The sequence below is a fragment of the Mus caroli genome, unplaced genomic scaffold, assembly GCF_978045245.1.
Source record: "Mus caroli unplaced genomic scaffold, Mus_caroli_1 scaffold_2, whole genome shotgun sequence".
Taxonomy (NCBI): domain Eukaryota; kingdom Metazoa; phylum Chordata; class Mammalia; order Rodentia; family Muridae; genus Mus; species Mus caroli.
Genome location: NW_028227257.1, coordinates 3,608,031 through 3,626,700, shown reverse-complemented (window position 1 = coordinate 3,626,700; position 18,670 = coordinate 3,608,031). Strand labels below are relative to the sequence as shown.

Here is an 18,670-nt window from a genome sequence, read left to right as displayed (position 1 = left end):
TTTCTCCTTCTCTAGATCACTGAGCCAACCTTCTAATTGATGGACTTTTCATCTTAGCAGGTTTCCACTCTGAACTTTAGCATTGCTTTATGTCCATCCCCATGTTTGTCCACATAAGACATGGACAGTATCTGTGCATGATTACCTTAGTTGAGACAGCATGGCTTCCCACCACTTCCTGCACCCTCCTATAACACAGCACAACAAGGTAAAATAAGACTAGGCACAAGCCCTCATATCAAGTCTGGGTGAAGCAACCCAGTAGGAGGAAAAGAGTCCCAAGAGCAGGCAAAAGAGTCACACAAACACACACACACACACACACACCCTGCTCACCCCTTAAGAGTCTCACAAAAACAAAGATAACAACCATTGCATATATACAGAGGACCTAGAACAGTCTCATGCTGGCTCTGTGATTGCTGCTTCAATCTCTGTGAGCCCCTACGAGCCTTGCTCGCATAAAAACCAATGTCTGGCCTAATTTGAGGCCCATACCAGGAGAGGGAGCCCATGCCCTGGCACTGCCTGGATGCTCAGAAAATAGAGGCTTGAGACCTAGGATAGGAAAAACATCAATAAAATTATTCCTAGTGGTATTCTGCTATACTCACAGGCCAGTGCCTAACCTAATTGCCACTAGAGAGGCGTTACTGCAGCAGTTGATGGGAACAGAACACTGGGTGAAGAGAAAGCCCAAATTAAAGATCGCTATCAGGTCCTTCCTCCTTGGAGCTTAGGGAAATGTTGAAAAAGATGGGGGAGGGGGGAAAAGAATTATAGGAGCCAGGGAGGTTGAGGACACCAGGAGATCATGCCTCACAGAACCAACTAAAAGTTACTTATATTAAATATATACAGCCTGAACTGGTTATGGTTGGTCAAGTGAGATTTGGTAGTTTATATTGCTTCAGAAATTATGTTTTTAGCTGCTTTTCCATTGCTGTGAGAAAACACTGGGACCAAAAGCAACTTGGGGAGGAAAGGACTCCTTGTATCTTGCAGACGAGAGTCTATCGTCCAGGAAAGCCAAGGCAGGAGCTAGGAGGCAGGAACTGAAGCAGAAGCTGGGGTTGAACACTGCTTACTGGCTTGCTCAGCCTGCCTTCTTATACCACCTGCCCAGTAGTGGCGCTACTCACAATGAGCTTGGCCGGCCCTCCCACGTCAATCATCCATTAATGCTCTGTAGACTTGGCTACAAGCCAGTCCTAAAGGGGGGGGGCATTTTCTCAATTAATACTTCTCCCAAGATGACCCTGAGAAGCTGACATAAAAACTATCACTAGTTCATGGCCAGTCTATTAGCATGAAGTCACTGGAGATGGCTTCTTCTGTCTCTTTAAGATCTGCAGACTAAGGTGGTGTGTACCACCTCCTACGTTCCTGCTGCTGGCAGCTTTCTCTCTGTTTCTCCTTCTCTAGATCACTGAGCCAACCTTCTTATTGATGGACTTTTCATCTTAGCAGGTTTCCACTCTGAACTTTAGCATTGCTTTATGTCCATCCCCATGTTTGCTTCGTTCCTTTTCTAGGCTATTGAGATAGGCTCAACGGCCAATTGTTTGAGCTATTTCCTCTCTCTTTTTTAAATAAGGGCGTTCAAAGCTCCAAGTATCCCTGCAGCATCATTTTGAGATATTCCATTTGCTTCAAAATCCTCTGTGTTTCTGTTGTGAGTTCTTCTTGGAACTTCGGGTTTCCCAGAAGTTAAATACATATTTTAATTTAGCCTGGTTATTTTTGAAGAGATCTTTTTTGTTATTGATTTCCAATTTTGTTTCACCCTAGTTTGAGAACATATGCTATATGAATTAAGGTCTTTGAAATCCATCGATTTGTTTCATGGCCCAGAACAGGCTCTGTACTGGTACAGAGGGCTCATGTACTTGGAGGAGGACATGATCTCTGAAGGTGTCCTGAAATCTGTATCAGTCTAGTGGCACTGGTGGATGTGTTCAAGTCTGCCCTATTGCTCGAGTTTCTGTCTAACTTCTGTGAGTGATATAGGAAACACTTCTGAGATCTGTGGCCACAGTTGTGCCCTACACATTTTTTTCTTGGGCTTTAATTTACATGTTCAGAAGCTCTGAAGCAGGTTGACCATATTTAGACTCCTCATGACTTCCGTGTGGAGTGATTTCTCTGTGACAGTGAAATGAGTGATCCCTTCTGTCTCTGACAAACATGTTTGCTCTGAGGTTCTTTGTGTCTGTAACTGGGCCTTCTTCAACTTTCTTTGCCTGGCTTGAGGATGGGGGCACCCTTTCCTCTCCTTTCTTAGTAGGTATTCTGTGGCAGCGTGGGCTTTGGTCCTGCTTCTCAGCTATACTCCTTTTTATTTACAGTGTTCAGAATATTTAGGTGAATATGACTGGTTTTTCACATTTAAATTTACTTGTGGGTATGTGGGGTTTTAAAAATATTTTGCATATATATGCACATATCTGGGTGTATTTATGTGTGTCACGTGTATGGAAAAGCCCCAGTGAGTCAGATAAGGGCATCAGATCTCCTAGAACCAGCCGGGCGTGGTGGCGCACGCCTTTAATCCCAGCACTTGGGAGGCAGAGGCAGGCGGATTTCTGAGTTCGAGGCCAGCCTGGTCTACAAAGTGAGTTCTAGGACAGCCAGGGCTATACAGAGAAACCCTGTCTCGAAAAAACAAAAAACAAAAACGAACAGATCTCCTAGAACCAAGTTAAGAGGGTTGTAAGCCACCATGTGGCTGCTGTGAATCAGAACTAGGTCCTCTGCAGAAACAGCCAGTGTTTTTAATACTGAGCCATCTCTCCAGCCTTGTTTGTTTTTGAGATAGGGATTCATGTAGTCCAGGTTGATCCGAAACTAACTATGTAGCTAAGGATGACCTTGAACTCCTGATTCTCCTGCTTCCTTGCTCCCGACTGTCTAGGGCTGGGATAGCAGGTGATGGCCACCATGCCTGACTCTTACATAGTGCTGCGGGTGGAAGTGCGGGCTTCACATTTGCTGAGCAGGCAGTCTGCCCATTGAGCCATGCCCAAAAGCCTGATTATGCTGCCTTCCATCTGGGGCAATCACCTTATAGTAGTTGTGTCTCTGTGTCTCCCCATTGCTATTATTGATCATCTCAGTTTTCCTGGTCTGGAGGGAGGGCTCAGCAGCTAAAAGCATACATTGCTCTTTCAGGGGAACCAAGTTCAGTTCCCAGCAATGGTTGGGAAGCTCACAACTGCCTGTTAACTCTAGCTCCAGGGGATCCAAGGTCTTTCTCTGTGACCTTCAAAGAGGCCTGTACTCACACATACATAGACCCACATACAAAAACACATAATTAAAAATAACGTCTTTTTAAAAATAGATTTCCTTAAAGAGAACTACATACAAATATGTGTGCACATTGCAGGCACCATCCCCGTGCCTCATCATTCCTTGTTCAAATTTCAGGTTTCAGTCTGAAGGCGGCCCTTTCCCCACTGCCTAAAGGATTGCTTTGGCCATCTCTCATAGCCATTGATTCTTGCTGCTTTCTAATTTCTGCAAACGTGGTTGCCTTGCTCCTGAGCGGTATTTTTAGCATGTGTTTGAGTGCATTGCCTGAGTTGTCTCCTAGTGAGTATCATCAAACTGCGTTGCTTCTGGGTGGCTCTGGGTCCCTTCATTGTGCCCCAGTGTGCCTATCTGTCTGTGGGGGCTACTGAGGTGTTCTCTCTGTCAGCCCCAGTGACAGCAGGCTCTACACGAGCTCCTTCATGCTGCTGGAGCTTGGCCGAGTCCTTCCCGCACCTCTGTAGGTGTGGGGAGTTTCGGTTGGCTGACACACATCGTGAATCTATTTCTCGGCTGTCGAATGCTCTTCCAGTCCTATAAATATCTGTTGAGGTTTATTCTGGGAAGCGGCTCCGTTCCTTGGAAACGGGCTCACGCATCCCAGTCTGGTTTCTACAATTTCTTAGACAGAAGTGGGACTAAGCTCCATCCAGCTGATCACGGCTTGTTCCAAAGACCAGGACCATTTATGAACCTGTCCCAGTGTCTGGACAATCACAGCATGTTCCAGCCTGACCAATGGTCATGGGCACAGTGTTGGGCATCTCAGTGTCCTTAGGCCCCAGGCAGGGTCTCTCTGGCCCTCTTTCATAGGCAGATGCCAGCTCAAGGCATAAGGGACTGTGCATACCTTGACGTTCTTGGTTCTCACACAGCATTTCCAGCTGTTTGTCCCACAAATTCCAGCTGTGGGCCCCTTGGGCTTCTCTGCTTCATCATTTCGACTTCAACTAAGTTTCTGAGGCTCCTTTAGGTCCCTGCAATCCAGCATCCATCCTAAGGCATCGGCTGGACTCCTAAGGTGTCCCTCACTCAATGCCCCTCTCTCTAGCTTTCTCTCCATTTCTGCTCATTTCCAGCACCTGGAAATCATTCATAGTTTGACTCCTGCTTTGCTTGGGGTGAGAAAGAGAATCCAGTCCATGTGGACCAGGCAGAAGTAGATATGCTCACAGTCTCACTTCTCCTTCCTCTTCTTTCTTGGCAGCACCATATGTAGCCCAGGCTGGTCTTGATGCATGATGCAGCTCAGGCCAGACTTGAACTCCTGTTGTGTTCTCACTTTTGTTTTAGATGTGGAGGCAACGTCCCTGTAGGGTTTGTCTGCCATATTCTGTGCAGTGTGACCTTGTACACATTGTCAGGGTTCAAATGTAGCAGAGCAAGCGAGCAAGGACCCCCCACCCCCACCCCACTGCCGAACTCACTGGATCCATTTCTCTCCACTGAGTCAATTTGCTTCTTCAGGCTCTTTAAGCAAGAGCGCACACAGGATGCTCTGCAGGGAGGTTGCACAGCAGAGCCCACCTGCTGCACTCGAGGCCACTGCAGCTGCTCTTGTCCCATCTCTTTTTGTCCATGCTGTTGCCTTTAGATACCAGGAATGAGGCAGGTATATGACAAAACGATACACTCTGACTCATGGGTGTCAGGCTGAGGAGTGTGGGTGCTGGGGCAGCCCTGGGTTTCCCTCTGACCTGTCACTCATTTCTCTGTGGTCTGGCAGGCTGCCAGCAGCTCGCTTCTGTGCCAACAAAGGCAGACATACCTTTTCTATACTCAGGTACAGGTGCAGGGGCAGGGATAGGAGCTGATTTCTTAGGCTTGCATGTTAGGAAGTTGGGTCTGCTATAGAGATAATGAGCCCTTGGCAGTTGTAGCATCCAGAAGCACAGGGAGAATACACACACACACACACACACACACACACACACACACAGGAGTAGAACAGACAGACAAGGAAAGGTCTGACTGAGTCCTGAGCATACAAGCGTGTGTGTGGAAGGGCAGATATGTCAGAGCTGGGAGAACACAGGGCTGGTTTTGTGGCTTGGGAGGACAGAACAGATGACAGTTGAAGATATCTATGCCTTCATGATGTCAGGATGATGGAGGCAGAGATTGCCCATCATCCATCTTCCCTCCTCTGGGGTGAATTGTGGAGGCTAATGAGACTGAGATTTGGGGAGCATGCTGAGCCTGATAGGGGGTGCATCATGCATAGAAAGTGGAAGGCCAGGTGCAGTCCCATGCTGAGGTCCTCCCTGTGCTGTGGTCAGCCGCTAGCTGGACCACTCCAGTACCTGAGGAAGAAGCCAGCATCCCATGGTCCTTCCCAGCATTCAGACTTTCTGCCTCTGTTTCTTGAATAGCTGCTTCTTACTGAAGAAAATGTTAATTCCTTAAAAAAGTGGTTCTGGAAGTGTGTGAATGAAATCAGGTTTCCTTGTTTTATGGAAGAGAAACTTTACCCAGCATCTTTTTCAATAACACTCAGACACATTTGCCCTGGGACCTTTATTGACTTTACACAGGAGACTGTATTTATGTCAGAACAAGCCCCCAGTTCAGAAAACCAACATGAGTGAGTAAAACAATTCTTGCACTGCTTTCACCCATCATTTATGATGACATTATGATTATGTACAAAATTGGGCCTGTGTTCATGTATCTCCATTATAATGTATTTCTCTTTTTTTCTTTGTGATGTCATAAATGTTTCATGTCTCAGTGACACATTGTCTCCTTTAGGGTTTTTATTGTTACAATGAAACGCCATGACCAAAAAAGCAACTTGGGGAGAAAGGATTGGTTTGGCTTATACTTCCAGGTCAGTCACTGTTCATCATGGAAAGAAGTCAGGACAGGAACTCAAGCAGGGCAGGAACTCAAGCAGGGCAGGAACCTGGAGGCAGGAGCTGATGCAGAAGCTATGGTGGGGTGCTGCTTACTGGCTTGCTCAGCTGCTTTCTTTTAGAACCTAGGACTACCAGCCCAGCTGTGGCCCCACCCACAATGGGCGGGGCCCTCCTCCATCAACCTCTACTTGAAAAAATGCCCTACAGGCTTGCCTACAGCCTGATCTTGTAGAGGCATTTTCTCAGTTGAGGTTCCCTTCTTCTGATGATTGTAGCTTGTGTCAAGTTGACAGAAAAGTATCTGATACACATGTGCTCTGACATTTTGAATAGATACAGAGGAAAACATCTGGAAAATGATTAACAGGGGTCCAGCCACAGCTGCCTCCTCTACCTATCCCATTGTACACCTAGCATATATTTAATTTCATACATTTATAAATAAGACTGAAAGAAGCCTCCTTTTGTCTTCTTGTGTTGCTGGGATATCAGAGTCTATGCTGCCTGTCACTGCGAAACTGAAGCAGAAGCAAGAATTGAATCTGTAAGCTATAATTCATTCTGAGAGTTGGGTGACAGAGTGTTAACATTGCAGAGGTCTGCCTCCCGCTCCCACCATCAGCTAGGAAACTGAATGACAGCTACAGCTGTCAGTCGGTCATCCTTGCCGTCTGTACCTCTGGCCAGTTTCTCTACCCATTGCATCTTACCCTTATTCTCCTTATTGTCCTCTCACAATCCTGGGGCCTCAGATTCTTCCTGAAGCACCATCTGGGTAAGAGGTCAGCTCACAGCAGTGTGTATGAGAGTCCTGCCTACAGCACAGGCTGCAAGAGCTGTTCTATAGAACACGAAAGAGCCCTGTCTGTCCCCTGTTGCTTGTCTGATTTCTTTGGGGCAAGGGTTGTGAGGTTTCTAGATCAAAGATCAAAGACAAGGAAAGAGTAAGTACGGTCCTGAGTCCTTGGAGCTGTGTGGACAGGAAGTCTTGTCTTGACTTTCAGTCTTCACCTTCCGCTCCCTAATAGACCCTCTGTTCTCCAGATCCATGTTCCTCAGGACCGAGCCTGTCAAGAGAAATCTTTACTCTAGACGCCTCTCCTTTGGAACCTTCCCTTCATTGCTATTGCCCCCTGAGTGCTAAGTAGCAGACCCTGGGAGCCTCCAGACTAGAGCTTAGTGAAGACAGATCAGAAGTTCTTGCTGTGGCCCTGTGGCAGTTCTGGAGACTTGGAATACACCGATGAGACTTAATTCACAAAGATCTCATGCAGGGAAACTTTCCACTCCTGACTAGAGGTACCAGTGAGAGGCTTTCTCTGTTAAGAGTGAGTTTAATCAGGCTTGTAATGATGACCCTGAGGCATTCACAGTGTCTTCCAGATTCATCTGTAAGAATGTCACACAGTCAGTAGACCCTTCTGGTTCAGCATGCCATAGTGCCCAGAGAAAGGCTGCCTTTCCCTCACCAGGGGGCAGCCCCCAACATTCATACAGAATTCCTCCCAAGATCCTTGAAATTCCCCCAGTTCACTAAGTTACCACATCTCTCAGAAAACACCAGCTGCAGCTGTTGTGTGTATGGCTTCTTCAGACTGTGAGCCAACCAATCCAGGATGCCATCATTCGCAAAGTCAGTGAGGCAGACTCAGCGCCTGAGCCACTTACAGTAACCTTTTCTTTCTCTCTAAGGCACATGATGAATGACTCCTGTTAGACATTCAGACCTCAGCAGACTTGTGTCTTATCTCCCAAATTCCTCTCCAGGGACCACATTCTGTGTATTGGCCTATTTTGTGTTTCTGCTGCACAGTGGGGGCAGGCTCTGTCTCAGGGGCTGATTTCCTTCCCTTTCATATTTCTCAAGTGATGTGGTGTGTATGGTGAGCAAGTACATGTCCAAAGGGTAAGATGCAACTGAGCCAGGCAGACTCCGAGTCAACTTGGTGGTGCATTCACTTGCAACATTCTTGAATGACTGACTCTGGTGTCCACATGTCCCTCAGGGGAGAGTGGCTGTCATTGAATCAATCTCCAAGTGGTTAACATCTGCCAGTCAAGGGAAGTAAGACAGGGTGCCAGATCCCATTGGAGACCCTGACCCAACAGTGTCCTACTGATCAGAGAGCTGTCGTGTATAAGCAAAGCTGGCAGGGCAGGGTGTAGGCAGATAGCCTCTGGGGTGGCGTGCTGTATGTACTGAAAGCACATGTATGTGATTAGAAAGTGGAAGGCACTGGAGCGAAGTCATTGCTTCCTGGGGCTAAAGTCACAGCCACCGCAGCTAGAGTCACTCTGTAATTCATAAAGATGGCGTTGAAAGAGGATGTGGGCCATGATCACCGAGGTATCTAGTTCCTGGACACCTGGGATGTATGATACCCACTGTGGAGCATGTGACGGGGGAGGCCTAATGTAGCATCATGCACCCTGCCCCCTGAGCCTCTGGAAACAGCCCCAGGTAGCATGTGTGGGTTGTTCGGTTTCAGCTCCGAGCCCCTGGATTTAACTCCTGACCCCATCTACAGAAGGCTACATGGAACCAGTTCTTTAAGACCTGTTTCTCATCCCGGTGGGTCTCACAGGAACTTTACCGAGGAAATGCAAGAAGGAGTTGCTGGCAGTGAAGCTGAGGAACCGGCCGAGCAAGCAGGAGCTGGAGGACCGGAACATCTTCCCCAGGAGGACGGATGAGGAGAGACAGGAGATCCGACAGCAGATAGAGATGAAGCTGTCCAAGTAAGTGAGCGGGTGCAGACCGATGTGGACGCTCATCCTAGCCTCTGGGATCCACCTCCCCCAGTGCCACACAGGGCTCACAGGTAGATGCGGGATCTGCAGCAGGTCACTCAGCCCTTGGCATTGCATGGGAACACATTGGGGCTGCCTAGGTGCCTGTGGCTCAGCAGCATCCCTAAACCTCTGCCTGTCAAGTTCCCTGGGACAATCAAAACTTTCTCCAGATATCACCAAAATACCCCTTGGTGAACCAGTGGTCTGCACAAGCCACGGGAGACGTATGAAGAAGGGAGGGTCACAGAAGAGAGGGTCTGGCCCCACTGCTGAGGACATGTTTTTGCTGTGATAGGGCTTGCTACAGACAGCCCCTCATAAAGCCCATCCAGTTATCTCCCTCTAAGAATATGGGTCCAGCTTTGCTAGATTCCCTGAGCCCTTTGGGAGAAGCTGTGCTTACATGAATGTGTACATACAGTGTCACACTTCGTGGGGTAGAATGTGCACCGCATGCTATGTGCCACAGGGTGAGAGATTCACTAGCATCCTTCTGTATTCAGTCACAGTGGGGTCAGACTCTTCTCCTGCCCCAAAGTCTGGCTGTGACCTATGGGAACAAGTGGTGGATTCCTGTACTCTCTGGGCTCCACCAGGTGATGGTTACCCAGCAACCAGTCTGTGCCATGGGTCAGACCAGAGGGAAACCGCCCCATGTTGGACCACAGAGGGCAGGGCTAAAGAGCATTTATAGATGGTGGAGCTACAAGGGGCAGGGCTATAGCGCACATTCAGAATGTAGGACTGACTGGGGTGGGTCCTAGAGTGTGGGGTTGTGGGTCACTGGCAGAGGGCAGGGCTGCAGGGCACCTGCAGGAGTGTGACTTCAGAGGGTGAGGCTGTGGGTCACCTGCAAGCACCTTAGCTGCAAAGGGTGGACCTGGAAGCTGCAGAGCTACTTGGTTTACGAATGCCTAAGAGGTATGGAAGACAAAGGCTGCAGGACCAGGATTCCCCTTCGCTCACAGAACTGGGAACTAATTTTAGACTCTATGGTGTAATACATCAGCGTCTCAGTTTCCTGTCACTACATCTGAAAATGGAAAAGGATCCCAGAATTAGACACAGAGAGCAGGAGGCTGTGAGTCTACCCTGGAGATCAGAGGTGGCTTCTGGTGTCTCTGTGTCTTCCTCGTGGGAATGGTCTAATTGGCCCTCTGCCTGTGTGCCTTCTCAGGACCATCCACATTCTGCTGCTGAATAATTCAGCCCCCGGTTGCCATGGCAACACATCATCTACGGTATTCCCAAGAGTGTTTGGGGTTTCCATAGCGTTTTCTTTTGCTATTTCCAAATTTAATTTTTTTTCCTTCTGTGTGTTCCATGGCTTCTCTGAGTGAAGTGATTCTCATCTTGCACCCATCACAATGCCCTGTATGCCTGGTCTGGGCATCCACAATGAGGCTGGGGTCCCCTCTGCAGGGGTAGAGTCATGTGTTACTGCCTGTCCCGTCCTTCAGGGTTACTGAGCTTGCTCTCCAAATATATGTGGGTGAATGGGCACAGTCCTGGTTTCACAGTCCTGGAGCTGTGTCCTGGGAACAACCTGAAAAGGGCTGTGTGTCCCCTTGTGTCCACAGCCCCCCCCCCCAGAACATTAAATACAAAGGCACCATTGATAGGATTTCATACTGTAGGATTGTAGGATGGATCATCTTGTACTCCAGACCCTCCCATTCAGTCTCTTCAGCTGGAGTCACAAGTGTGCGCCACTGGACCTGCTGGCTATCACCTTCAAGTACTGAGGAGATACCCGAGTTGTTTATCTGCTCCCCTCTAAGTAGTCCTTACTCCTACATGGAGACTGAGAGGCACATTTGCCTCTGACTTATTGTGCTTTAGGGAGAGGGTGAGATGTCTTACTGGGGTACCGTGGGAGGGAAAGTGGGCGTAGGAATCAGACAGTCAGGGAGTACCCAGCCAGCCTTCTGGGAGGTGTTCTGGGCAGCAGCAGTTCTCAGACAGTGCCTCCTGCCGAGAATTCTGAAGTTCCCTATCTTACTCATTGCTTGGGGCCATCTTCTGTGGTTTCATGTGTGGTGTGCTCAAAGCCTGGGCCAAAACACATACTTGGTGCAAAGCTGTTGACACCCACGGTGGAGGACAGGGTGCAGCTAAAGGAATGTAAAATTTCTCCTCCATATCACCTAGAGATGTGGCAATCACCTAGAGTGGGGATATCCAGAAATGAGCTTGGCCTCAGAAAGGTAGGTTTAGATAGCAATCGTCCTTCGCAGTTGTGGCCAGGGGTCTCCCTTACTTTGTGAAGAGGAAATAGTGGGGCTGGTTGCTTTTTAAAAAGATTCCAGGTCATTTAAAGGAACAAGGTCATATTCCTGGCAGGAGGAACTGGCTGGGAACTGCTACTGTCATGGCTAGGCATCCTTATGAGCTGTTTGTCATAGGCACAGGCATAGAAGCCACCAGCAGGCCTCCTGAAGAGTATGTAACATGATTGAATAAACAGGCTACAGGTGCTATTAACACAAGTTCCCTTAGAGCCCCCCTGTGGAGCAGATGACAGCCTTGCCCCTAGACCAGTTGGTTGATGGTTTGCCTGGGCCAAGACTCTGGACAGGCATCTCTGGAGTGATAGGTTGTACAGCCTTTTGTTTGGGCTCCCTGGAGGAGGCCTTTGTTCTGGGGCTGAGTGAGAAGCTGATTAAAGCTCAATAGCATCCTTCAGGGGTTGGCACTTAGCACATTAGCACAGCGGTTAAGTGATCCCCAGCTTCTCTCTGTACATTGTGTTCTGCTGGATCCAGAACAGACCGCCACCACTGGGCCACAGAGAACACAGGGTCTCAAGGAAAACAGCGCCAGGCACACTGGTACCGCCGAACAGAACAGCCACCTCTCCTGCTTGCTCACCTTGAACTCTGCATTTGAACAGGGGGGTTGTGTGATGCTCCCAAGGGTGGGAAACTGGGCACTGCTACCTCACTGGATGATGTGAGGCTGCTGAGGCTGCAAAGGAGGCTGGGCACGATGTAAGCTCTTGGGCTTTTGGATGCTGGGCTTTGGAAATAATCTTATCTGCTGCTTCTAATTGCTCAAAAGCTTGTCCTATCTAGAGTGTGCACATCCACTGCATAGGTAGAGGTTACACTACTAACAAACTTCAGTGAATCTTTGCTTCATCTCCCTCCCTCCCTCCCCTCACCTCCTTCTTCCTCCCCACTCTCTCTCTCTCTCTTTCTCTCTTGCCCTAACTGTAAGAGTGAATGGATGTGAGCCCAGTTCACCATGGGCACTTTAAGTACTGTGGGCATCACCTTGGAGACAGTCATCGTCGTAAGGTAACTGTTGCTTGAGTCCGTTTTGCAGTCCAGTGGCTTATTTGGTGCTGTGCATTTGTGGTCTCCTTGAAGGTTTGCAAAAGTGTCCTGTGGTGGGTACATACTCCGCATAGCTTCAGTTTTCACTTGAGGAGAATGAACACAGCACCAAGCCATGTGGCATCAGGTGGCTGGTTAGAGATATGAAGAGCCAGGGCTGTTTGTGTCAACATGCATGAGCTCAACACTGCCCCCAGCTCCCATGGAAGCAACATGTGCGCAGAAGAGGGTTGGAGACACTAAATAGCAGCATCTGTCATTTCTGAAAGAGATGTGAAACAATGTTACTCTGAGGCTCAACAGCTTAGTGTTGTCCCCAGAGGCTGCAGCCTCTCATCCCTTCACAGGGTCAGCCCAGTGCTGTCTCCAGAATGACACGGCAGGGAACATTGTTCCTCATTACGGTGGGTAATTGTTCCTCTGATACTTTCTGGTTCCATATCTAACTCCCAGGGGAAGGAAGTATGTGAAGATCTCCAGACCTTTCCTCCCATCTTCTGAGCTGGGGCAGAGAGAGAGGGAGAGGGAGGGGGAAAGGGAGGGGAACGGGGAGAGGGAGAGAGAGGAGGAGGAGGAGAGAAGTGGAGGAGAAGACAGAGGAGGAGGGTGGAGAGAAAGGAGACAGGGAGGAGAGGGAGAGGGAGGAGGGAGGAGGGAGGAAGAAGGGAGAGTGTGTTTACCCCAGGCTAGTAGGCTTATGAGCTTCCAATGATTCTTCTGTCTCTACCTCCCATCTCACTACAGTGCTGCTACTGCTGATGTGCCCCGTGTCTGGCTTTGTGTGGGCTTTGAGGACCCAAACTCAGGCTCATGCTTGTCCAGCAAGTGCTTTACCCAACAAGCCATCTCCCCAGGATCTGTACTTTACAGTGCCCCCCTCCCCAGTGTCTTCCGTCCTTTATGCTGTTACGGCCTCCTTAAGACCCCTGGGAGACAATTCTCTGAGCTTTAGCATCAAAGTGATCTATGTTTCTGCTTAGTCTGTTGCTATTTGAAGGGTAATGCACACTTTATAATTAATCCGTTAACCTTTATTGCTTCGTCCACCAAGAAACTCAGAGCAGAGTGCACAGCTGCCCGTGACAAATGTGTTGTGTCGTGTTAAATGTGTGCGTGTTTAAGCACCTGATGTATGCTTTTTCTTCATTTTATTGTTAAGAAAGTAGTGTATAGTTTCAAGGTCTATTTCTATATTTAAAAATGTTCAGCGGGAACACCTGGTCCTTTGTGATGGGGCTGTCAGTGTGCTGAACATTCTGCCCCCTGGTCTCCTCTGGAACAAGGCTTTTCTGTTACAGCCCTGCCCCAGATGTCCATTGATACCTGTGCTGTGGCGTCTTCGGATTGGATAAAAATGCCAGTGTGCTTTTCCCTTCCAATACGAGGACCTCACGGTTTAGATAAGGCTACAGTGATGGTTTGGGGACATAACCGAGGTTTATATTTTTATCTTTTTATGGATTATTTGTATAAGATGTAAAAATGTTTTAAAATGGCAATGATAAGTGTTGACAATATTTAAAACAAAACCCAGACATGTTTAAAGAAAAAAAAAAAAGAAAAAAAGGGAAGGAATTAGGCACAATAGAAACTAATTGTCTGATACTGTAGTGGATCTCTCAAGATCATGGATGAAGATAGCGGCAGGTTTCCTTAAAAGCATCTGTGGATGATACACGCTGAGAACTACGAACCTAAACATTATATAACAGCAAAGGGATTCTCCTGCCCAGTTTACAAGACACTTACATAATAGATCCTTAAATGTGAATTGAACAGTGCTGTATGAACATAAATTATAATAGGGGATTAAATAACAGTGCCCAGCCTGACCAAGCTGTCGACTTTCCCGGCTCACCACTGAGCTGCATGACTATCTGTCAGTGGTGCAAAGAGCCAGGACAGTTTGTGTTAAGTCAGGTGAAGTCACCTACACCCCAGAAGTTAAGAATAGACAGGCAAGAGGTGTGGGAGGGAGAGATGGTCGCAGCCATTCACCTTTAGTCTCTGAGGAACATGAAGGGATGTTGGTGGCAGAATCAGCAACTTTAAATTTGCTCCATGGGCTGTGGCCACTCTACTATTCACAGGGCTGACCTAGTAATGTCTCTGAGCCTTTCTGGGTTCTTGGGTTGTACTGAGTTCAACACCAGGTGGTACTGGCAGTGACTCCTATTTGGAGAAGTCTCAGAGCAAGCTCAAGAGGTTGACACTCCCTTAGCACTGAACTGGGGCAGTGAGTGTGGCTGGGGGTGATGGGAGACTCAAAATCCAGGCTTGAAGAGAGAAGAGTTCTCACTTCAAGTTGTCCCCTGCGTCCCATTGCTCACTACTGTGTATTCCCATGTGACATCCTTGCATTGACATGGGTATTACAGATGCATAGAATGTACAGCCCAGCCACACTGGCTTCTCATTTGATCTCTCCAAAGTTCCTTCCAGTTCAATGTCCCATAGGAATAAGACATTATTGGGAAATAAGTGGCCTCACATCCCACAATTGTCCTTATGCTCTGGAAAAGCAGGACACAGTGTAACCGCTGGGCTCAGTGCTTCCGCCTCAGTGCACATTAAGACCCAGGGACAGAACACACTAGAGACAGCCTCCCCCAGGTGTTTGTGACATGAGGCACTGTCTGTACTAGGCCTAGTGGGGGATGATCTGTGTCCAGACAGGGTCTTGATACTGCTGGTGCTTTGTAGCTGAACCTGTGTCCATAGCAATCCTCTTACAGGCTGGCACAGTGTGGGGAGCTCTGACCACAGCCCTGCGTGGGGAGCACCTCTTATGCTCTGTTTGGGTGGCACTTAGAGGAGGAAAGGAACAGAGGCCGTGTTCACAGCATCTCAGACCTCTGATCCCAGTGCCCAGCTCCTAACGACTGAGCAGCCCCACTGATGCTCCGGCCTCAGGTGCTCTGCACATATCTGTGTTCAGATGGCTGATGCTGCCCTGTGTCTAAAACCCATAGTCTGATACAGGCTGTATTAATGAGGCTGGTAACATCACATCCTTGCTCACTATTTTATTCTATCAGTGTCTGCAAGTCTATGACTCTGCTCTCAAAGCTGCATGGGCTGGAGCATCATACTCGCATTCTTAATCATGTTTCCACACCTGTAACACTGTTTTGGCACTCACTGATGAAAGAGTGCAAGTCGAAGGTAACAATATTGCTTTAGGACCTTTCTATGTTGACTCTGAGTGCCACCCACACAGCACTGCTCTCCTTCAGGAGGCTGATACATGTTGCTCTGCATTGCTTACAGTGAGGAGGTGTAGGTACAGGAGAGTGGACCCAGGTTGCCCAACAGTTTAAAATGTCCTTGCATTTGAATGTCTGTCATGGTATACACCCAACTATAGAACATCCAAGTTCATGCAGTGTGCAGCTGATGGGTGCTAGGGGCTGCATGAGTAGATATGCTGCCAAAGGTATGGGTAAGTCACTGCATTCCACAGGCCAGATGGAGCAGCTGCCTGCAGAAGGCCCCAAGGGTAAGGACCAGCCCCCAAAAGAGTTGCAGTGGGTATCAGGGACAGGTATGATGCTCAAGCTGGGTTTTAATGAACAGAAAGGGATATGGTCAAGTGATGGACTGGAGAGCAGGAGGATGAAGCTGTAGTGACCCAGGGACATGGAAGCCTGTGCTTGCCCTGCTCAAGTGTCACTGCTAAGAGAATGTCATGGTTGACAGCTTACTGAGGCTCCAGGCGTGCACATGCCGGTTTGCGATCAGCTAAATATCACTGACCAGAGAGACCTCTTTTGACTGTCCCTCCACACCCCAGTTGACACGACCCCACTCTGTCTCCCTCCATCACCTTGTCCCAGCGCCCTGTGACATTCTCAGTCTGAGCATGCTAGCTGGATTCTGTTCACTTTGTCTACTGGTGAGTCCTTGGTATTCTAGGTAAGTACTTAAAAATGGCGCATCCTTGTGAAGAAAGGCCTAAGAAACATGGCTGGTTACCCAAAGGGTCCTAACAGACCCTGCTACTGGGAGGAGGTGTGTGTGTGTGTGTGTGTGTGTGTCCTTGCCGCACTGTCTCTGTCTCTCCCTCTGTCCCTCTGTCTCTCTCTTCTCTCTCCTCTCTCCTCCTCCCTCCATCCTCAGCATCATCACTGCTGCTGTGGGATGCTCAGGAGGGGCCTTGTGAATGGCTTCCGTTTCAGAAGTTTCCTGAGACTCCCTCTGGGAGGGAGTAATTCAGTTCAGAGGCCATAGCTGCACAGTGAGAACTCAGAAGACTGGAAACAGTGCTGAGAAGATCGCCCGGCCTGGAGCCATAGTGTATCCTGTGCCAGAGAAGAATGTAGAGAAAGGGAGGGAGGTTTGGGGAAGGCTATATAAGAGACAGGAAAACTTAGGTGTGTGTTGGGGCTCTGGCATTTACCACAGCTTGGCGAGTTCTGGCCAAGTAAAGTGAAGCCACGCAGGCAGCTGAGCCAGCGATCAGGGTACCCCAGGCCAGCTTGACATTTTGTTAGATTTCTCATTTCCTCACATGGTTGATGGTTTGATTCCCGGCATCTTCACTCTGGTCTAGCATTATTACTTTGGTGATGGATAGCAAGTGGTGGCTGTTCATGCTCCTGCAGGGACCAGAACCAGCTCAGGCTACTAACCCTGTCTGTCTCCTGGAAACCGTGATATGTGGCTTCCTTTTAAAATAGAACCCCAGGAAATGCACGTTTCTTTGTCCTGGAAACCTGCAGGGTCCTATTGGGGGTCCTTCCTGAGAGAGGAGAGAGTTTGGGTTTGCCATGTGAGGAGCCATGTACTTCTGTTTGGATAAAATAGGGAATGGTGGCTGACTGAGATGTCCTTCTGGGGGTGGAAGTGGGGTTAGGGACTGGTTCAGGGTCAGAGGCTGGGGACTCACAAGATTGGCATGATGATGTGCCAAGGGCTCCTTAGGGTCCTTGTTACTGCTCAGACTTTGGCAAGAAAGGCATACTGTCCCCAGCATAGACTGCAGCATGCAAGGCACTCCTTGGAGGGGTACACATGACTTCCTGGTGTGTGGAAATATATCCATGCACTTGGGCTTTGAATTTGCTGGTAGGATTGGGGTATCAGAGGGACTTTCAAACAGTGAATAAGTGGGTGAATACAGAGCTCATTATTCCCTAGCCCTTGGACAAGCAGCTTGAGAGCTGGACACCATCATTAGCAGGGAGAAGACACTCTGGTCAGGCAGAGGGAGTACTCTCAACGGTTCACAGTAGCCCCAAAGCTGCAAGAAGCACCTTCCATGTCAGAGCCATATGCTTGAGAATCTGCTAGGGGCTCCACATCCTGAGAGGGAGGATGTTTCCTGTGCCTCGAGGAACTTCACCTCTCGTGAGTCCTGTAAGACCAGTACACTCAGTCTGTACGGAGGCTGTGATGTGCACTGTGGCCTTCAGTTCCCCTGTGACAGGCCTCATCATCCTGGCTGTATTCAAGAACCTGAGAAGAATTGCTTATAGCCAGTCAGCAGCTGGGTACAGACAAGAGTTGAGCCCAGTCCTATGGAGTCCTAAGCCTCTGTCTCCAAGCAGCACTCAATCCTGGCTCATCCCTGTTCCCTGACAAATAAGATTTCCATGCAGCTCTCTTCTAGCTTACATGATTCCCATGTGTGAAGTGGACTCTGCTGAAAGAACTTTTCTCAGCACTTAGTCCTCAGAGCCTGGAGAAACAGGCTCCCAGCTAAGCCCTGCCTGATGAATGAGTGTTGTCTTAGTCAGGGTTTCTATTCCTGCACAAACATCATGACCAAGAAGCAAGCTGGGGGAGGGAAGGGTTTATTCAGCTTACACTTCCATACTGCTGTTCATCACCAAAGGAAGTCAGGACTGGAACTCAAGAAGGCCAGGAAGTAGGAGCTGATGCAGAGACCATGAAGGGATGTTCCTTACTGGATTGCTTCCCCTGACTTGCTCAGCTTGCTTGCTTGTAGAACCCAGGACTACCAGCCTAGGGATGGCACCACCCACAATGGGCCCTCCCACCCTTGATACTAATTGAGAAGATACCTTACAGCTGGATCTCATGGAGGCATTTCCTCAAGGGAGGCTCCTTTCTCTGTGATAACTCCAGCTTGTGTCAAGTTGACATGCAAAAAACAGCCAGTGTATAGGTGTATACTTGGGAACTAAGATCAACAGATGAGTTGGATATTTGCATGGTACCTGGATGGGAAAATGGTTGAGAGGATGGGTAGGTGATGGGTCATTACATAGTTAGACAGGAGGATAGATGGAAAGACCATTGCCAAAATAAGCAGGTGGGTGATAAGTTATTAAGTGGCTATATATTTAGAGTGATGGACAGACATGTAAGTGAATGGATAAACTGATGGAAGGATGGATGGATTGA

At 48.6% G+C, this 18,670-nt stretch overlaps 1 protein-coding gene across 5 annotated transcripts in view; it reads left to right on the top strand.

Annotated features, from left to right (window-relative positions):
* The window catches only part of Phactr3 (phosphatase and actin regulator 3), a 219,832-nt gene that overhangs the window by 176,379 nt on the left and 24,783 nt on the right, over window positions 1–18,670 (top strand). For all 5 annotated transcript variants that reach the window (XM_021152545.3, XM_021152538.2, XM_029474384.2 and 2 more), the window contains exon 8: window positions 8,756–8,909. In XM_021152545.3, the coding sequence (XP_021008204.2) occupies window positions 8,756–8,909 (154 nt within the window). The remainder of the gene's footprint in view (window positions 1–8,755; window positions 8,910–18,670) is intronic.